This window comes from Nesoenas mayeri, assembly GCF_963082525.1.
Source record: "Nesoenas mayeri genome assembly, chromosome: 1".
NCBI classification, from domain to species: Eukaryota; Metazoa; Chordata; class Aves; order Columbiformes; family Columbidae; genus Nesoenas; species Nesoenas mayeri.
The window spans coordinates 41,535,479-41,555,551 of record NC_137541.1 but is presented as its reverse complement, the minus strand read 5'-3'; the positions used below and the strand labels follow the sequence as shown (position 1 = coordinate 41,555,551).

The window sequence follows — 20,073 nt, the reverse complement described above, 5'->3', positions numbered from 1 at the left end:
TTGCCACACACCCTCCAGTAGTTTCAGATTTCTCTTGTACTGGGGTGCACAGAACTGGACATAGAACTCCAGGCATGTCTTTACCAATTCTGAGCAGAGTGGAACAATCGCCTCTCTCAACCAGCTGGCAACATTTGTCCTGATGCAGCTCAGCAGACAGTGAATTCTTTTTTTTTTTTTGCCACAAGGGAACATCAGTGGTTCATGTTCAGCTTGGTGTCCACCAGGACTCCCATGCCCTTTTCTGCAAAGCTGCTTTTGAAATGGTCACCCTCCAGCATATATTGTTACGTGGGGTTATTCCTCTCTGGGTGCAGAACTTGGCATTCCCCATTGTTGAACTGGATGAGGTTCCTGACAGCCCATTTCTCCAGCCTGTTGAGGTCTCTCTGGACAGCAGCACAACACACTGATGTATGAACTACTCTTCCCAGCTTTTTTCTCAGAGAACCCGTGGAGGGTACACTCTGCCCCATCACCCAGACCATTAAGGAAGATGCTGAACAGTACTGAGTGTTGGCATACACCCCTAGATACCAGTCTCCAGCTAGACTTTGTACCACTAAGCACTATGTCAGTCTTCATGCTGTACTTACTAGAGACACTTCTCATGAGAACAGGAAAAGTGTTAGCAAGACCAGAATTCTAATAGAGAAGGAACTGAGGTTTTTTTTCTCCCATCCTATGAATAGAAGTTTTTACATGAATCTCTAAATAGAGATGAAGTCATTTTAGGGACTTGGAACACGGCGTTTAAAAACATGTTTTTCATCTCTGCCAGGTACTGAGGCTATTTAAAGGACTGGGACATGACAAGAGTTTGGATAACTTTTCAAGCAGCTATAATCTTACTTTTTTGTTGTCCCCTTAACTATCTTCTAGTAATACATGGGGTAATTGCTCCTTTAGCTTAAGGGTAAACACAGGAATCACTCAGACAGAAAATCTATAAAAAGAAGAGCAGGCTGATGAGGGTCATCACTGAAGAGAGCCACAGGCCATCCTACAGATTTAAAGCTCCCATAAGCAAAGAGGTCAGGGCAAGGGAGGTCCTGTGAAGAAGGGGTGCAAGGGGTCAGCACAGAACACAACTAACCTGTCCAACAGTAGAGGGGAAGGCTGATTCCAACAACAAAGCCCACTGCAGGGCACAGGAGAGATGTGCCACGGGCCTGGTACACAAAGACAGCTGAGGAATGAGTGAAAAGAGCAACAACAAAGTAGGGAAAAACATTATGATCTTCTGTCTCTTCAGCCGGCTGTGGAGAGGTGGCGAGTAGTCAAGAGGAACCAGGGCAGCTGAGAATTAATGCCCAGAGAGTAAATAGGTACCTCAAAGAAACTTTCTTCTGCCTAAAGCAAAATAGCCATTGCTTTGTTTTCTAAAATAAGGCGGATGTAGGTGCCAGACAGACTGATCTGACACAGGTATTCTAACACAGCAGGGTGCACTTCTTTGTTTTATGTTCTGTCAGAGCATGAACATGCAGAGCTATTTTCAAAAGACAGAACAAACTTCAAAATTACCCTTGGAGTTTTCCCTGCCCCAACTTCACTATATGACAAACTTAAACTGAAGAAACCTAGAAGAGTACAGGAGAGAAGGGGAAACATTAAATTACAGGATAATTTGCAATAAACCTGGAGAAGCCTTTAGAGGAAGAGCATCAAGGTAGCTGTCATAGATGTGGCTTAACAGTGATGCTGGAAAAAAAACATTTCCCATTCCTGATTTATTCTCCCACCCCAACTCAATCACTCATCATCCCATTTCACCTCAATAATTTAAGTCAGTTTCTGCAAATCTAATTACCCTAGTCTAAAGTGTCAAAATGCCTACATATGAAATTGTCGCATTTACTCCAAGGAACGTACATATAATCATACAGTAATTGTTATAATTTAGAAATCTTCATCTTGCTACAGATGGAGCTAAAAACTACAAGCTTATAAATCTGTGTACACTTAAACCAAACTACAGTGTAATCAAAGCATTTGCTATAACCCAGTCTGTTACAACTTTAATTTGCCTTGATCTAAACTAGCAGCACTACCTTTGCCAGAACTGAAGTATACCATGGAATATAGGTATACAAGAAGAAACTGACCATTTTCAAACAATCCCATTCGTGTCCTGAAACAACAGGAACCTTCCCTTTGAATAATACTGCCATTTTTGTAATTATTTTTGGAGGGTGAAGCAGGGGCCTTAAGCACCTCTTATCCCAGCAGTTGTTGTGGTAATTTCTTACATACAAATCAAGGAACAAGCAACAGGACAAGAGGAACTGGCTTCTAGTTGTGCCAGGGGAAGTTTAGGATCTTGGGAACAATTTCTTACTGGAAAGGGATGTCAGGCATTGGAACAGGCTGCCCAGGGCAGTGGTGGAGTCACCATCCCTGGAGGGGTTGAACAGATGCGGAGATGAGGTTCTTAGGGACATGAGTTAGTAGCAGGGTTGGGTTAACAGTTGGACTTCATCATCTGGAGAGTCTTTTCCAACCAAAATGATTCTGTAATTCCATACGACATCTCCATTTATCTACAAATCATCCTTTTATCATCAAAATTAGACTTCCCAGTGTGTAGCTGAGAGTGCTGACAAGTATTTCAGCCTATTGCCTGCTCTCAAGACTCTGAAGAACAGAAAAGACTGTGATAAACTGTGGCTATTCCATAACACTATTGCTTAGAATAATTTAAGTAACAAACCAAAGCACATGCTATTTACTGTGATGAATGACTGAAAATCCCTGGGGACAGGGCGAGTCAGCAGAGTCACCTTTCCTCTCTGGGCAACCAGCATCAGCGATGTGCAGATCCACCACAACCACCAGTGAGCTGTGTGGTGGGAGACAGAAATGGAGAAGTGCAATGACAAAACAAGCCTGGAAATAAGAAGTATTCCTTCTCCTTTCTGCAGTCAGTAGGGACTAGAAGGAGCATTTCCTCAAACTGCCTGTTTCAAAAGATACATCAACCCTTCTGCCAAATAAAGACCTAGAAATAGGGAACAGAGTTGGAGAAGTGCTGGAATTTCTTCAGCAAGTGAGAAGTACCTGCTTTCTGCCAAGATTACACCCTAAATAATGGAAAAATGAAGATATTTCAGCCATGACTAGGAGGTGGTGCTAGTCCCCTTTGTTTTTCAGGCTTAAATGCCAGATCTGTTCTCTGCCCTTTTGGCTCAATAGAGGTATTGCCAATGTTATGTTAAAAGCAGAGCTTGTCTTCTATTTGGTGGCAGCGGGAGAGTGGAAAAACGTGCATGTTCTCAAGAATATAGAGAAAGCAATTAAAAGGAAATACTAAGTGAGAGGACTGAGGCAAGATTGAAAAAAGAAATCAGATGCTAAGGACATAAAGAGTAGCAATAACTTGTAATGAAAGAACAGACTGGAGAGAAAGAAGATGAAGAAGAAAAAGGAAGCGCAGTACAGTGGGATGGCCCAAGACCATCTAATAAACGCACTATTTGATAGTGTCACTAATATTTATTACATAAATTACATCCACAGAAATAATACCTGACATGCCTTAAGAATGCCAGTAAAATGTGTTCGGCAATATGCAACAGCTGTTTTTCCTTATGATTTCCTAGCACTAAGTTGTTTCTAAAACATACACATACCTAGATAGGCTCTTGGACTTCCTAATTAGAGAAATCAACACAACTCTCTTCTCCTTACAGATGAACGAGCTACAAGGTTTGAAGGTGAGAATTAATATTCATATTTTTTCCTTAACCTCAGAAACAAGCTAACTCACAAGCAATGGTTAGGTTGCATGTAACAAGCCAAATTAAGTTAACAACTGTGAGCATTTCCTAATAGGAAACCCACTGGCTTCCTTGACTACTAATTTTTATCTATATTTTACATGCCTATGGTTTTTCAAAAGGTGAAGCCTTCTTTTGTAGCAGTGTTCATATGTACCTCATAGATTCCACCTGTACACTTTCCACTAAATAAGGAAGCTATCACTCTACTGTTTCACTGGAAACTAGTTTTGCACAACTTAGAAACACAAAAAACCTAGCACAAAGTTGCACATCTCCTGTTTTCCTTATACCATCTCCTACAGCTTTTGTTCAGTAGTAAAGATTGCATTAGCATGGTATAGAATTTAAATATTTCAGGTCAGCATATAAGGAGCATCTGATGTTTCTGTTCCATTTTGTAACTGGATAGAGCTTGTCCTATTTTCCCATTAAAAATCTTAGAACCATGTTTTTCACTGTTTAAAAAAAGGTCATATACCTCTAAAGTACAACTGAGATTTCAAACTACAGTTATGGCTGGAATCCATTCCAAAATGAATGCTAAGTACCTCAGGACTTCTTTAGAGATTAGCTTAAACCACACAAGAACTTAACACAGAACCCCGTAATTTTCAATTAAAGGAGTAAATGCTTTCTTTTCCTACTTAAATATAAGATATTAGCATTTACTATTCCACTGGCCTTAATTCATCCAATTTCCTCATACATTGCAGGTTTAAATAATCTTTCCATTTGCCTCTAACAGGCCTGTCATTATTTGAAGCCTAATCCCCTGATTTGTACTTACATGAGAGAAAAGTAATATTCAAATGTGCACTATAAATTAAGAGTTTCAGTCTTGTATGGTTTTCATATTCACAAGGATACTTACTAGGGGAGTTTAGCTGATGCAGAAAACTTGCCAAAACAGTTACAGGTCTGCAGCACAGGTCATCCACAGAGGAAACAAAAATAATGATTTCCTAATTAGTTTCACTGATCCCACAGTCCCTAAATTTAAGTCACTTTTACCAGAGAACATTCTTTAGAAACTGTTTCCAAAAAGCATGATCAAGAATCTTCAAGGTGTTCAAAATGCTAAAGAACAATGAAACAATTTAAAAAAAAAAAAATCTAGACAATTGATAGTGCTGAAGGCCAAGTTTACTCCATTAAATAGCCTAAAGGCATTTCTATTTGTTACTTAGTAGTTTCCTACCACTAGTTCAATTATGATGTGAGGAATCAGTCAGGTATTAGCTGAAACTACTTTGTACCCTAAGCTTCCTTTCATTCCCTCTCTGCGTGTGACTCGTGGTTGACCCTTCCTTCAGCCTTTCTAATTTAGTACTCGGGTAAGGTTTGAAAAGTAGGTCTCCAAGATGAGGTGGGACCATCTGCAAAATTCTATGTTTGTAACATTCTGGATATTAAAAAAACATTTACCTTAATTTCTGCTTGTTTTGTAACAATCAATTAAATAGTAATTTCGTAGAGGCACTGAATCCAGCCCCTAAGATCTTCAAAATTCACTGAGAGCAGCAGAAAGGGGAACAAATCTCAGCAGGAGCATATCTCTCTCACAACTCTACTATTACCACCAGATACCAAATGGTATCCACAATTCTCTAATGGGTATTCTGCTTTAAATGGCTGCTGTCTGCCACTAATTTTTACTGATCCTCCAGAGGCAGCTTCACTTTCACATACTCCACACTTGATCAGCAACTGTTAAATTCCTCCCTTTAGTGATTCCTTTCCCTGTCCTTCCAGTTGCTGGTAAAACAATTTCATATCTTGAAATTAAAAACAAAAAAAACCACAAACCAACACACTTATGTTCATACCTGACTGGTTATGTCTTTCCTAACATATACTTAGCTACCAGAGTGTGTCTACATGTGCAATGTTTCTCAAACATACCAAGGAATAGCTCAATTTTTAAGCGGGAAGCTGAGATTCTACAGAAAACTGTGAAGCTCACCAAAACGCGCCATTATGGCATTTACCAAGTTCTGCTCGCATTGAGATCTGACTCCGAAGTTTCAAGAAAAACAAAGTTCTAAAATCAAGACACAGAAAGAGGGCTGGACTAGCTGCCCTTTGAAGGTCACTTCCAACCCAACCTATTCTATGATTCTAGAAAAGTCAACAGAGGAAGATCAAAAGTGTCACAAAAGTTTCAGTTATGGAATTATCCTGATTGGAGACTTAGAACTTTGACTGAAAAAGTATATTATGCAAATATATGATGAAAAAAACACTGTGAACACAAAATCAGCATGAAGTAGTGCTCGTACCACAGAAAATAACTTAAAAACTGAAGTTAATCAGATACTCACTCTAACGGCAACACAATTTTATCTACTCAGAAAACATCAGGCATAGGTAGGAACTCTGAAACACAGGTGATGACCAGCACCCGCAAGCCAGCACTAGAACTCTGTTAAAGATACAAGTCATGACATGCTGTACACAGGCCACAGCACCAAAACCAAGTGTCCATCCTACATGATTGCTGCACACATATATTAGAACCCAGCACCATTGGGCGCTCAAGGCAGCTTTCCCATCTGCTAAATTCTTAGTTTGGTTCTCCTGGGCTGTTCCAGTAACGATGTTGTGGAAGGAGGCAGGAATGCAGCGCCAGGACTTAACACCCAGGAGGCACCATGGCCGAGCCCCCAGCCGCCGGGCCAGCAGCTGCTCTCAGGACAGGAGCGTGAGGCAGCCGGGCAACCCCGGGGGCCGCAGGGGCTCCACCGCTGCCACCACCCCAGCGCTGCCGGGGGACGCGGCCCCTGCCGCCTCGCACCCCGTTCCAAGGCGGCATGGGGGCTCTTCCCCCGGAGCTTGCCGGGGAAGAGGCGCAGCGACTCTGCTCAGGGCGAGGCGCGGAGTCCAGCGGGTTCCCGGGGCCGGCCCGGGCGAGCCGCTCCACCTCCTCCTCGGCAGCCGCGGCTGAGCCCCGGACCGGGTTCCCCACCGGTGGGACGGCCCGGCTCACCCGTGGCTGGAGGCGGCCCCGCTGTCTCCCCGCCCGCCCCGGTGAGGGAGCTCCGGTACGAGGCGCCCCCGCCACCCCCTCAGGGCCGGACCCCCCCGCCTCACCTGCTCGGCCCCCCGCCGCCGCCCACAGGAGGACGAGCCCCCAACAGCAGCAGCAGACGCCGCCGCCAAGCCAGGCCATCCTGCTGCTCCCCCACGCCTCCTGTGGGGAGCGGCGGGCGGCGGGACTTTAAGAAGTTCCCTCGCTCAGGGCAGGTCTCGCCGCTGCCCCCGCCTCCTCCGGCGCCCGCCCCAGCGCCCCGTGCTGGGGGTGGCCCTGTCGGGGCCAGGGCTGTATCCCGGCGCGGCCGCTCGTTGCTCTCCGGGTCCAGCGTGTCCCCCGGAGGGGTTCGGCAGCGGCCGCGGTTTCCACACCGCGGTTCCCGCCTGAGGTGCCGCGGCAGAGATCCCCGAGACGGCTGTTGGGCCCGGGGCACCGGCTGCCCCGCCAGCCCAGCCCGCCCAGCCCAGCCCGGCGTGGCACTAGGGAAGGCATTCACTCAGGCTGGGTGGCAAGCCCGGGGCCTCGGCATCTTTTTGACCCCAGCCCTTGTTTGGAGCCCCCCAAGCCAGGCCGGTATGTGGGGTTCACTGCAGGCTGAGGCCGGGCCTGGCCACCACGCTGGGCAGCCTCCAATGGCCGTGACATGGCGGTGACATGGCGGTGACATGGCGGTGACATGGTGGTGAGGAGGGAGCCCCAGGCTGGCGCCTGCTGGGCCGCTGGGCTTGCCAAGGGTGATGAACCGAAAAGGGGCGAAGGTTGATCAGAGGTCCTTGCAAAGCAACAGGAGTTTGGTGGTACCTCAGCAAACTCTGCGTTTCACTTCTGAGGAAGAACAGCTTTTGGCTCTGCTGAGAACAGCTGCTGTGGGTGTCACAGCAGAAAAGCTGAGGGATGGTCCTTTCCTCAGGGCTTACAGACTGGGACAACTTCCCATGGGATCTGCTCCTGCCCTGGGATCCACATCATTTTCAGATGCTGCTTGTTCTTCTCCCCCAGTGTTGGATATTCTACTGCTGTCATAAAAGAGCCGTTACTAGGACTTTGTGCTTTGGTAATTGTTTAAGATAGTTTGAATTTGATACTGGTGCCTGTAATAGCCTCATATAGCAAGGTCATATGCCAGCCAGTTCAGGCCAAATAACGAGACTTGGCCTCAAGCCCAGGGTAAACGCACTATAACTACTGCTGGCTGTGCAGATCCTTCCATACTGTCAATGTTTTTTTTTTCTGGGCTACTTTTCACTAAGAGATAAGGATAAAGCACTGTGCCATTACTATTAATCATCCCAGTGAAAAATAAATGTCTAATCATAAACAGATGCGGTGTTTGCTTTGGAGGAATGTTTTCCAAAGGCTTTACCAAATGAGAAATTCACCTCTGTCACATGCTGCTCTCAGTTTGACTGTGTTGGTGAAGTAAAATCCCAAATTATATTTTCCATAGAATTCCCTGTACAGGAATTGTCACAGGAAAAAAAATATTTTAAACAAGATTCTTTGGGCACAAGTGATGGGCATGGCCAGGAATTGGTGACACATGCGACCCAGGATAGACAGTACAAACATACAATGCCAAAACAGGAGTGGAGTACGGATACACGACAAAAATGAGATGGGAGCAAGGGGGAAGTCTGAATTTGACCAAAGCCACAAAGCTCTTGATGTCTATTCCACATGTATCCACCCCAGGGATTCACAGAATTTGTCTTTATTTGAGTTGACTTCAAATGAATGGTGATGGTACAGCCAAAATCCTTTCCAGTTGCAGAACAAAATTATATCTCACATCAGGTTTTTAAGATAATGTTTCACTGCTCTAAAACAACAAGACAGGTGACCTTCAGTGACAGATTTCTGATGGTAAAGGGCTCTTTGATCTAACATTTGATAACAAGATGCAGAGGTAAGACAGATTCAAATCAAAAATCAGGAGCAAATTTTTAAAAAGGGTAGTCAAAATTGAACGTATTGTGATGCACAGGTGACAGATATGTGCAGGAACAGAACCACGGAGAAAACAAACCTACCAGAAGATGGGACCATCAACTTGTTGCTAAGGTAACTGTTTATCTTCAAATAATTATATGAAATGTATGATCTGAAGAATGTAGGAAAGTGAAGGGCTACTGAACACTAAACACTATTTAAATTAATTGCCTCCATCAGTGTCAGCAGGCTCTAAAATAATTTGTATGTCAGAGGTGACAATGGGGGAACCCACAAAATTCCGCCTTGAAAATAGACTTGAGGAGTCCAGCGCTTGTCCCTGCATTACAGCTGCAGCAACCAGAATAGTCCAGTGGTGCTAAGAAGCGCAGCAATTGCACCCAAGAATGCAGACACAGAGGCGAAGATTGTTGATTGGCACCACAGGGCAGGAAATAGCGGACTTTATACTTTTTTTTTTACTGTACTGGTAATCTTTTTAATACATTCCAGTTTTAGAATACCAGACATTTTGTTCTATCCTTAGCCCGGTGAACACTTCCATTAGGGCACAGACTGAAGAGGTAATGGTATAGTATTAGTGTCAGTCTAAGTTAAACATTGTCTGTACCAAATTATATGTAACCAATCTGAAAGCTGTGGCTGTTGGTTACATCTTATCTGCTATTTCTGTCTGTATGATGTTCCTAGGTGTAGGAATTTGCATTTGTTAGGCAAGGCTATGAGCCCTACATCACCTCCTGATTTAATTTTTCCAGGAATTCTTGCACTTCAGATCTGTCTGTTTACACCTAGGTTCTTTTTGTGTCTGTGTGTTCTCACAAAGCCAGATTAGGTTGATGAAGAAAAAACACAGGCAACTGGCTTGCTTGCTCTTTTTTAACATTTTTAGGTTGTTTACTTGGACAAAAATGCTGTTCAAAACCACCAAGTTTTGTGGTTTGAATACTGACTGATATTTGGCAATGGTGAAAGGAGTAGCTCTACATTGAAAGCCACCAATGCACAAGAGGCCTTTTCAAAAATTTCACTCGCTAGTTCTTATTCATATGAAAGATGATTTTATTTTATATGCATCACCTGTGCTTTGGTTGCTCTTTAAATCTGTTTACAGATGTCATGGTGTCAGTTAATGAGTGAGTCATTTCAGTAAAACCTGAGTTCTGCCTGGTTGTGAAACTTCATCCAAAAGTTGAATTGAAAGTTTCTGAGGTTTAAGAAATTCAAATGAGTTTGTTTCCTTCATTTCTGTTGCACTTCTGGTTTGGGGACAGAAGCAGAAGTTGAGAAAAGATATGAAAGTCTCTGTTTTTGCAAGATTTCCAGTTTCATTTTGTAGGCCTGAGAGATTCAGATAAGCTTTAGAAGCCATACAACTTCTGGAGTAATCTCCCAAGGTAAATAACAGAAATGTTGTCTCTTGAACAAAGTCAGCTTGATTAAACAAAACATGTGAGACACAGGGGAAAACAAAAGAATAAGCAAAATGGCAACATATCCAGGATTTACATATGATGTGTTTAATGTTATTTTAAAATATATTACAGCAAATCTTTCTTCAAATAAAAATTACAATTTAAATACAACATTTAAAAATCATGACAAATTAAGGCTTTGCTGTGAATATTTTCAGAAATGGACTATTGAACAGGCTATCACATTTAAAAAAACTAACCAAAACAAACAAAAAAAACCCACCTATTTTCCAGACTCAAGTGCAGATATGTTCATTTACCTCAAATCAGGCTGCATGTATCCTACTGAAGTCATCCCACAATTTCGACGTTACAGTGATGTTTGATTTACAGATAACAGGTCGGATGGTAGAAAGGATGCTTAAAAAGATATTTTCTTTCTCTCTCTTCTAGCTGACAGTATAAGCCTCCACCCTTCGTATGAAATACTCCAACATGAGTTGCTGTGGCTTTTTGAGGCATACTAGACATCTAGTTTTAAAGATATGTGGCTGACTTCTCTGTGCTGGCCAGTTGCAGGTATTCCAGGGTACCCGATCGGTAGCTGGGTACACGTGCAATCTCCCGTGCCTTGGATCCTTCCTTTTCCCTTTTCTGAAGAATATTTGTTATCATCTCTGCTAAATCATCTTGTAACCGCTGTTGATTCTCCCTGTAAGTGACAGGATAGGAAAAAAATTCAGTGATTCACACTTTGTTAGTGATCCCCAGAAGAATTGCCAATTTGATAATTCTGATAGTCTCAACTGATCGTATCAATTCAAAGAAACAGGAGTTCTGGGTTTACAAAAGAGTAATTTCTTGCTCAGTCCACAGACAAACATTTGTACTTTATATAATTGCTTCAAGTCATACTGGAACACTGTAATTTCAACGCAGATGGCAGCAAATTCACACTTAGTAAAAGTAACCGTACACAGGAGTTTAGAGCAGAAAGTGAGGAAATTCCACATTTAGTGAGTTTGCAGGAAATAATGCATTACCCATATGCAAAATACACATGAAATAAACACAGCCACTTACCCCGACTTCAATTTTGCATAGTTTCTCAAAAACAACACTTCTGCTATTACTGTTTTTTATCCAATACTACTGCAAAATTATAGCTCAGTTCCAGGACATCAACCTCATATTTTTTTCTTGATAATTTATCTCACATGTATTAGAAAGCAAGCTTTTGTTCCATTTTTAAATATTTTTATGCCTGTGCCATACTACAGTAACATCGTCCACCCCTTCTAGTAGAATACTGCTCGAAATACTCTCAAGTTTCATTCTTCCTACAAATTCCCCCACAGAGCTCACAGGGGTAACACAGTATTACAGAGAGCTGCACCTTCAGCTGCTGTTATCCACTCACTGTACTGTCACACACAGGTGCCATTAGGACTAAAGTTTTGGGAATTTTTGTTTGTTTGTTTTTCTGTCCATCTCTTGCACTTGCCACATCAGCAACTTGTCCTGTCTTATTTCCCTTGCAAGGAAATGAGCCTGGTAAGCACTTATATATCCAAATAACTTTCAGCACATGCAAAGTCCCATCTCCTGGATATTTACACACGTTTATGTGCACATACACTGTTAAGCCTCTAAGTGCTGAAGGCAAGTTGAGTGGTATAAAAAAAACACAACAAGTGCCAGAGAGGAACAGGGAAGACTAAAGCACGAAGACTGGGAAATTCTCTTCTATTTTCACATATAAAGACCATCTTACACAGAAGGAGGTGTAGGGAGATTGTATTTCTTGTCCTCAGTACCCGTCAGCCAGTAGGTAATCTCTGTTCCTCTGCCCTAAGTAATTATGACAAAGAAAAGAAAGCACAATTTAGGGATTGGAATGCAATTCCCTGTAGTTAATTTACTTAAATAATACTGTAATGCACATTGTCATGTTTGCCTTTGCTTGTTTTCAGTAACTGATGCTCACAGTGAAGGATTAAAAGTCGGATGTGAGAAGCAGAATTATGGGGGAGATGCAGCTCCACATCCGCTCCCTTGGTCCATGACCAGAAACACACACCATGGGAGAGGTGAGCTGTGCTGCCTGCATCAGCTCCCAAATACAGACATCTGCCAAGTGCAATGAAATAAATGGGCTGAAATACAGTGACTGAAATAAATGGATTGGTAGATAGTCAGATATCTGAGCATGAACAAATTAACAATAGATTCAGCTTCACTTCCATCTGACTAATTCACTCCACAACTTTCTGTTACAAATTGTATGTTTCATTTAATTTCCACATCTTTATATTGCTTTAATTTATGACTTAGGGGTCTCTGTCTGCCCTGTCTTTATAGAAATGTTTTCAACCACTAGAGACTGTGATACCAATTGATCTGTAACCCTTGTTCCCCAGCTGTTAATTAAGTTGTGGGGTACTTTTAGCTGTGTAATACTTTTATACTATCCCCTCTTCTCTGTGTTCGTGCATGTACATAGGAAAGGTTACCTTCAAGTATGTTTCTCCTCTCACTTCATAGTGGAATTGGCAGTCTGTTCTTTTCAGGATGTTAATAGTGGAACCACTGACATGAATTCTTAAAGCTAAAAAATAAAGACACAATGAAAGCTCAATCTGGAAATGTACCACATAATTGTATTAAGTGTATGTGAAAACTGGTGCTATAGCAAAAGCTCATCCAATTGTTATCAACATGAATTCTGAGAGTCAAATTAAATAAGAATCAATTACACTGCTGTACAGAAAACCTGACCTCACTACATAGCATTGTATCTAGGGAGGAATAGCTGGTACAGCCACTGATCTGAAATACATGTGACCATGGTATCTATAGTATTTAGACGCCAAAAGGAAAAAGGCTAATTGGGGGTGTCCTACACAGAGAATAGTCATGTGAAGAATATGGGCAGAAGGAACACTAACTGCCTCTTGGCACAGTTCCCTACTGGTGAACTTGAAGACATAATTGTTTCAACTTAAAATAGACAGTCAGCATATTTACACAACCGAGCTGTAATACAATTCTATGTCAAACTCAAATCTGCCATTCATAGAGTAAAATTAAACCTCAGACACATAAGTATCATATCTTCCAGAGGAACTCAGCCAGCGAACAAGCCTCCGTCCTCCCAGTTACCAGCACTGAGGCATGAACAAAGAACAATTCTTCATTGCCCAGCAGGACAGTGAAACAATTGGTAACCAAAATAAATGGGGCTTCTTAATCGTTAAAACTTCTGTGAGCTGATAATAAGTTGTTCTCATCTGAAAACAGATACTCCAGTCACAAACTGACCAAAACCCTTTGGTTCTGTTACACCTGACAGCTGAAATGAAATCCTTACGCAAGCCCGTGGATTCCATCCGTGAAGCTGTGTTCACTGTATCTCCAAACAAACAGTAACGAGGCATTTTTATTCCAACCACACCAGCTGCACATGGACCTAGAAATGGGATGCAGAGAAATAAAAAATAAAAGGTGGATCAAGACACTATTTGTTTGGAAGGTGTGTCACTGTTGCAGAGCAGTGCGGTACCTGCTGGAGCTCCACGTTCCACACCAATGACAACACTCTGTACCTCACTTCCCCAGGTATCTAGTGGTCTCCCCTACCACTCCAAACCAAGCCTTGCTCTGTTAGTCTTGCATAATCCAATAAGACCATAAAAAGGACATGGCTGTACAGTACTAGTTGTATTTAAACACTATTTTTGTGCAGAGAAAAATACAGTTACTAACTGCCAGTTTTGGAAGGAAGAGGAAAAGAAGATAAGCTTCATTATGGAGGGGTACATAGTGGTGCCTCAAAAGGTTTTCCAGTGCCTCAGTCACTTTCAGTGATACCTTCTTCCCCTGGCAGCTGCTGTTCAGGTGGTTGTTGAAACAAACAAAAATGAAAACATAAAATTTCCCAAACTACTTGGGAGCTATCTGCTTGATCTATCTGCAGCTATCCTTTGAGAATAATTATTTTTATGGATTAATTAAAACATTAATTCCCACATAGACTTGTCAAAACTTTTTCCTCCAAAATCATAAAACACAGGCCTGCATTTTACGGCCAGACAAACATATCTGGCCATGTCCGATTGCCAGTTTGGTCAGGGAGGAGCGATCTGCAAAGGCTTATTTGATACAACAGGCTCAATCATGCCAAGAACAATGGCAGTTGCTTTTCCTAGCTACTGACCTAAACTATGCATGAGTTGGTATAGGTTATTTCACTACAGGGAGGCAAACCAGTGGCTTATTTACTTCTGTTGCTCTTCCTCTGGGTACATTGTTTTCAACCTGATTCTTCATGAGGAGAGCAGTCATGTGTGATGTACTACCAGATCTTCTATGAATGTCTGTTCTGTTCAAAAACAAGGCAACAACATTGTCATTGTTGATCTAGCACTACTGTGTACCAGAGTGAATTCCAATGCGAATCCAAACAGGCAGACCCGGCAGATGTCTCAGTTCGAAAGATCCCATGAAGCTGAGGATGTCCAGAGCCATCATGGAGATGTCCACTGCATGCCGGTTGCCATTCCTCTTTGGTAAACCACTCACCACCATGTAAGCATCACCAATGGTCTCTACCTGTGGAAACAAAATTAGAACTCATTACCTGCAGACACAGCAAAATCCATATTTAGTTAAAAGCAGAAAGTTTATCAGATCCTCTGGTTCATAGTTGAACATTTCTTCCCTGGACAGCAAGACTGATTAGTTAAAGGTAGCAGACACTTTTTTGGTATATGAGTGTTTATAACTGTACCCAGCATTCCAGCATATTGAAATGAGTTAATCTTGACCTATTTTTCTCTCTTTTGTCTTTGCTTAGAAGGCAGATTCCCAAATCTACCACATCATCCAATTTAATCTGTGTGTCCCCTAGTTGTTAACTGAGCAAAAGTGTGGAGGTAATCACCTTGTAAACATCATGATGGTCAAGAATGTGGTCAAAGTTCTTGTAGATATCATTCAGCATATCTACCACCTCCATAGGGGTGCTGTATTTGCAGAGTGTGGTGAAGCCAACAATGTCACTGAAGTAGATAGTGACTTCTTCAAATAGCTCTGGCTCTACCAGGCCAGTCTCCTTCAAAGACTTTACTACTGGCCTGTGGAAACAGAAGAGGCAGGAAGACAGATAAGTAGTCTGTGTTTAATATTAAAGATATTTTCTCATGCAACCCAATCACATCATTGCTTTCTGTGTAGGAAATGTCAAATAGTGTGCTGAAAACTGCCACTGCAATCACATTTTGGATGCCCATAATGCCTTTTAGCCAGGGACCTCAAAGCACTTACTAATGTTAATTAATGCACTACAGCCTTACAAAATTCAAGTGTGTTAATAGCCATGAGGAAAATGAGGCACAGGAAACTGAGCTTCTTGGCTAAGGTCAGAAACAGGGATATTGAGTCAAATTTAAAACTGAAATTCTGAAACTTCTAACATGTAGACTACATTCTACTGATAATTACATTACCTCATCCTGATTCAGATGAGATGTTATAGTCTGATAATTTTATGCAACAAAAATTCAATACCATGACTGTCAATATCTATTCAGATGGACTTCATTTTCATGCAGTTCTAAATCTAGGAAAATATCTGTTCCTAGTGGTGATATTAGAACAGAATAACCGAAAGACAGCCAAAAAATTATAGGTGTTGCAAAATGCTGTGTTACATCTACAATAAGACAATAATAGAGGGGTAGGAACAACAAAGAGTGGAAGGACACATGGATTCTTTACCATACAGTATACATAGCCAGATCATTTCAAATTTTCCCTGAAAATGGATTGAACAGATGATTTTTTTTTTTAAATTTTGAGTCACAAAATCAATACCCCAACTACTTAAATACCCTTGAAACTAGTAACAACATACCAGGATAGTTTTACTATTCCAAATATATGCAATACAAAAATTATTGGTATTAGCCACATTATAATATCCATAATACTTGTCCTATACCATGCTCTGAAGCATCCATCTAGCCCAGTCTAGCCCAGCCCACCTCAGCCCCTCTGTTGTATTGCTAAACCCCAGCCTGAAGCCGGACTGCACTCCTGCACTTCTTCTACCTAGCAAGGTCCTGGCACAGAATAGAACTCTGTGATATGGGATCACTGTAGATCTATGTGTTCCCAGGAAGGCAGTGGAAAAAGAGGTTTGTGCTTGGATCCTGTATGTGAAGGGAGGTTGAGGAAGGTCCCACTACCATCTTGGCATGAAAGTCCACCATAGGGTGGAGGGAGACCTCAGGGACAGCTTCTTCTTTCCTCACTAGCAGGATCAGATTAGAGGGGAAGGAAATAGAAGATTACTATTAATCCCAACCTCCACTCTCCAAGAACTGGGTGAGATATGTGAATACAATGCCAGTGTAAATCCTCCTGGCCAGTTACCTTGGAAGTAACATGAAATTAAGCCTGTCTGCTCTGTCTCGCTCTGCTTTGTATAGCTCTGTTCTTTCCTCCACCAGGTGCTCCAGGTTCCGGGAATACAACTGCAGCCTCCGGATCAGGGTATCCATGTAGCTTTCATTGCTCTGGCCATGGTAGTTACTGCGAATAACAGAAATGGACAGGAGCCAACAGGAAAGGTTGGTGGAAGCACATTTTTGAGAGAGGCAAAAAAGGAGCAATGGAAAACTTCTCCAGTGTCTGACTTTCATGTAGTTAGGATGCAAAGTGCTTCAAGTGCATCATGCTTCTCCTTGCTTGGAGGGCTTATGTATATGGATTGAAAGTCTGTGATCCGCACTCGTCACTTGGAGCTGGTAATTCTTAAAACACACTTAAATCACCCAGCCCTGTTAATACTGTCAAATCCAAGTTACCTTGGGTAACCCATGAACATTCATTTGTAAAAAGTAACTGAAAAGCTCAAATCCTGAGAGGAAGCTAAAGATGGTAGCTAGAAAATTGCATATAACATTTAGATGGGCTCTTCAGACAGAAGGATTAAGACAATTTGGGGCTGCCTGTGTAGAAAACATAACAATTCAATGGAACAATTAGCAGCACCTGGGCTAGTTTTGCTCACGAGATCCTGAAGATCCCAGCCTACCAACTCTTGGAAGCAGAAGGATGGTAACACAAACCACTCATAACCCCTGTGTGTCTGGGCAGCCTGCACTCGCTGAAGCCATCTGAAAGTAGATTGGGCCAGGCTGACTGGAAAAGTCAGATCAGTATTGTACCCAACTGGACTTTAAACCCACTCTTACTTTAAAAAAATCTTTATGTCAGGGGTGCACCATCTTAGACTTTCCATGAGGAGAGCACCGTGTTCCATGTGGCAAGAAGCAACCTCTTTGCTTTTGTAAGATGGAGGCTTAGGAGCTGAACCAGCTTTCTTTTCAGCTGCAGTGAGATTACTCAATTGATACATTCAGTTTTGCATAGTGAAGTTGTGTTTCTGCACATGTAAAGTGTAAAATTATGCGAGTACTTTTGAGGTCTCTTGATGAGCTTTAAAAACTGGGAAGCAATTTCCCAAAAGAAGTGATTAAACGCTTACTGTTTGGATATCCAAAATAATTAATTCAGACCAAACTCTGTAGAAACAATGCAGCATTGTCCAGGTGAAAGGCCTGTATAACCCCACAGGGCTTATTCAGCTATGGCCCTGATTATCCCACAACTTTATACCAACAAAACCCTGTAATTAATACTTCTGGTGAGTTACAACCCAGCACTTCTAGTCAGCTTAATTTGGGACCATCCAAACTCATTTACGGCACAACCCAGCTCATCCATACTTTCTAATCATCCTCTAAACATTTATGTGCATTCATTTCCTGAAACTAAGATGACATGAGTCACTATCCAATTCTTGACTAGAGACAGGGGTAAATTACTTGAATTGTTTAAGTCTCTAATTAACCAGCTTGCTACTTTCACAATGTACCAATTTGAGGTAAGGAGATCGTCGTACCCTCTCACAGATAATACATGCATGGATGCTCAAGTACACACATGTATGCATACATATACATGTGCTCACCTACTTTTCTGCAAAGAATAAAGGAGGATCTAAGTGATTCCACTGATTGAATCATAATCATATCAGCTTACATACATAAAAATCTGAGCTTTCTAACACTTCGGAGAAGTTGGGACCATCTTAAAAAACAGAGACCCTGCTGCTCACCTGAATATTTTAGCCAAAGTACTCTCAATTTTCTTAAAGTCAGGCCTTTTCTCTGGATCTTCCTCCCAGCAGCTCTTCACTAGTGTATACACCTTCGAACAAAAATTTAAGGAAAGTCCACCTGAGTAATGGGTACAGAAGGATAACAGTGCTAAACAGCACTAGTTCATTAGGGAATTCCTGTTACTCTTGACCAGCAAAATATTAATATGCGTGACTAACTGGTTTGGATCTATGGTTAGGACACTCATTGCAGGCATCTTAACTCTGTGGTGACTAGTGACATGATCTTAACTTGAATTTGCCATTCATAAATGAATGGCAAGTAAATGGATCCAGTCTTACAGCTGGCACCAGATACAGTTATTGGCGTGGCGGTAAATGCTGTGGTAATTATATTTCCAATATCCTGAGTTTGCAGTTTTTCTGAAGCTGGTGATTCAGCCAAGAAAAACAGGCTTCATTGCTGAATATGTGGATGTCTGCAATACAGATATTTTCACCTGAGCAAGAAGCCTTAGAGGCCATATAATCAGTGGAGAGAGGTATATTTGAGGTGTGATTCATCCCATCTTAAAGCTATCTAAAATAGGTCAGAAGAGTGGCACCAGATAAGCATCTATTTCTTTCCAGTGAAATAATTTTCATGAGTTACATTTCATTTAACTGCTAACAACTATAGAATACCGTTTTTTTCCCATGAGGTTAGGGCATTTGGCATAAAAAGTGCATAGCTTTCATCCTCCCATGATCATGAGCTCTAGTTTGGCCAGGACTTCCATCCTTCACCCAGAAAATGGCTTAGTTAATTATTAGCTTACTTCCATCTCTCTTTCTCCCACTGTTTCCAAGGACAGGTCTGGTCGGAAAGGCTTCACTCCTTTGCCGCTCTCCACTCTGTAAAGTTTCTCTACACAGGAAAAAGATGCAAAGTTTTAAACAAAAGAAAACATAAGAGGGACATTTTTTGTGGATAGCGTCCTGTGATGTTACAAATTATGTATAAAGAGAAGCTTTGAAGACAGTTCTCTCATTTTGATGTGAATTTCAACTTCGGAGGTTTTCTAAATATATGGCACAAGATCAAATCAGGGCTGGCATGAAGGCTCCTGAAAGCAAAATGAATAGGAATGTACATTAATATTTATTGGTCACGGTAGACATGGTTATGGCATCTTCCCAAATGAATGTTAGGCATTATTAGTGTGCCTCTCAGCATGAAGTATAGCTATAGTAAAAAACAATGTGAAAAGCCCATTGCAACTTGAGCAAAAGTGTGGAGACACACAGCTCCCATCAGAGCAGTCGTAATCATCCTGCAGATGCTATTCTTCCTTAAAAAGAGGCTATTAGTGTATATGGTTTAAAAACATTGCATTTGTTAGCTCATCTGTACTCTTATTCATTAAATCCATGAAATCTGAAAATTATTTGGGTTCTGAACACACCAGAATGCAGGCTGCATTTGCACGAACTGATTTAAGCACAGTAAGTGAGACCTAAAGCAAAGATATCTTTCCTTGTCCTTCTCCTCCAGACCTCAAGAGTTTCAGAGAGAGGGAGTTAAAAAAGAGGACCAATCTTTTACCTCTGGGGAAGAGAAACTGGAAGGAGTCTGTGAAGAAGTGTGAAACACATTTATTAATATTGTCTGATTGTATTGGGGAGACAATTTTACTGGAGGAAGCATATAATGAGATGAGGAAGGTT

General features: G+C 41.8%; 3 protein-coding genes across 3 annotated transcripts in view; 1 reads left to right on the top strand and 2 right to left on the bottom strand.

The window, feature by feature from the left end:
• Positions 1–6,951, bottom strand: part of PLBD1 (phospholipase B domain containing 1) — a gene marked incomplete at both ends in the record, with an annotated part of 39,613 nt that extends 32,662 nt beyond the window's left edge. Inside the window, one exon of the mRNA XM_080363279.1 lies at positions 6,873–6,951. Coding sequence (XP_080219405.1) covers positions 6,873–6,951 — 79 coding nt within the window. The remainder of the gene's footprint in view (positions 1–6,872) is intronic.
• Positions 1–20,073, top strand: part of ATF7IP (activating transcription factor 7 interacting protein) — a 367,200-nt gene that overhangs the window by 148,121 nt on the left and 199,006 nt on the right. The gene's annotated exons all lie outside the window — the stretch shown is intronic.
• Positions 10,716–20,073, bottom strand: part of GUCY2C (guanylate cyclase 2C) — a gene marked incomplete at both ends in the record, with an annotated part of 46,670 nt that continues 37,312 nt past the window's right edge. Inside the window, 9 exons of the mRNA XM_080363637.1 lie at positions 10,716–10,890; positions 11,953–12,029; positions 12,692–12,786; positions 13,549–13,647; positions 14,615–14,789; positions 15,121–15,313; positions 16,614–16,772; positions 18,364–18,455; positions 19,185–19,273. Of these exons, the coding sequence (XP_080219763.1) occupies positions 10,716–10,890; positions 11,953–12,029; positions 12,692–12,786; positions 13,549–13,647; positions 14,615–14,789; positions 15,121–15,313; positions 16,614–16,772; positions 18,364–18,455; positions 19,185–19,273 (1,154 nt within the window). The remainder of the gene's footprint in view (positions 10,891–11,952; positions 12,030–12,691; positions 12,787–13,548; positions 13,648–14,614; positions 14,790–15,120; positions 15,314–16,613; positions 16,773–18,363; positions 18,456–19,184; positions 19,274–20,073) is intronic.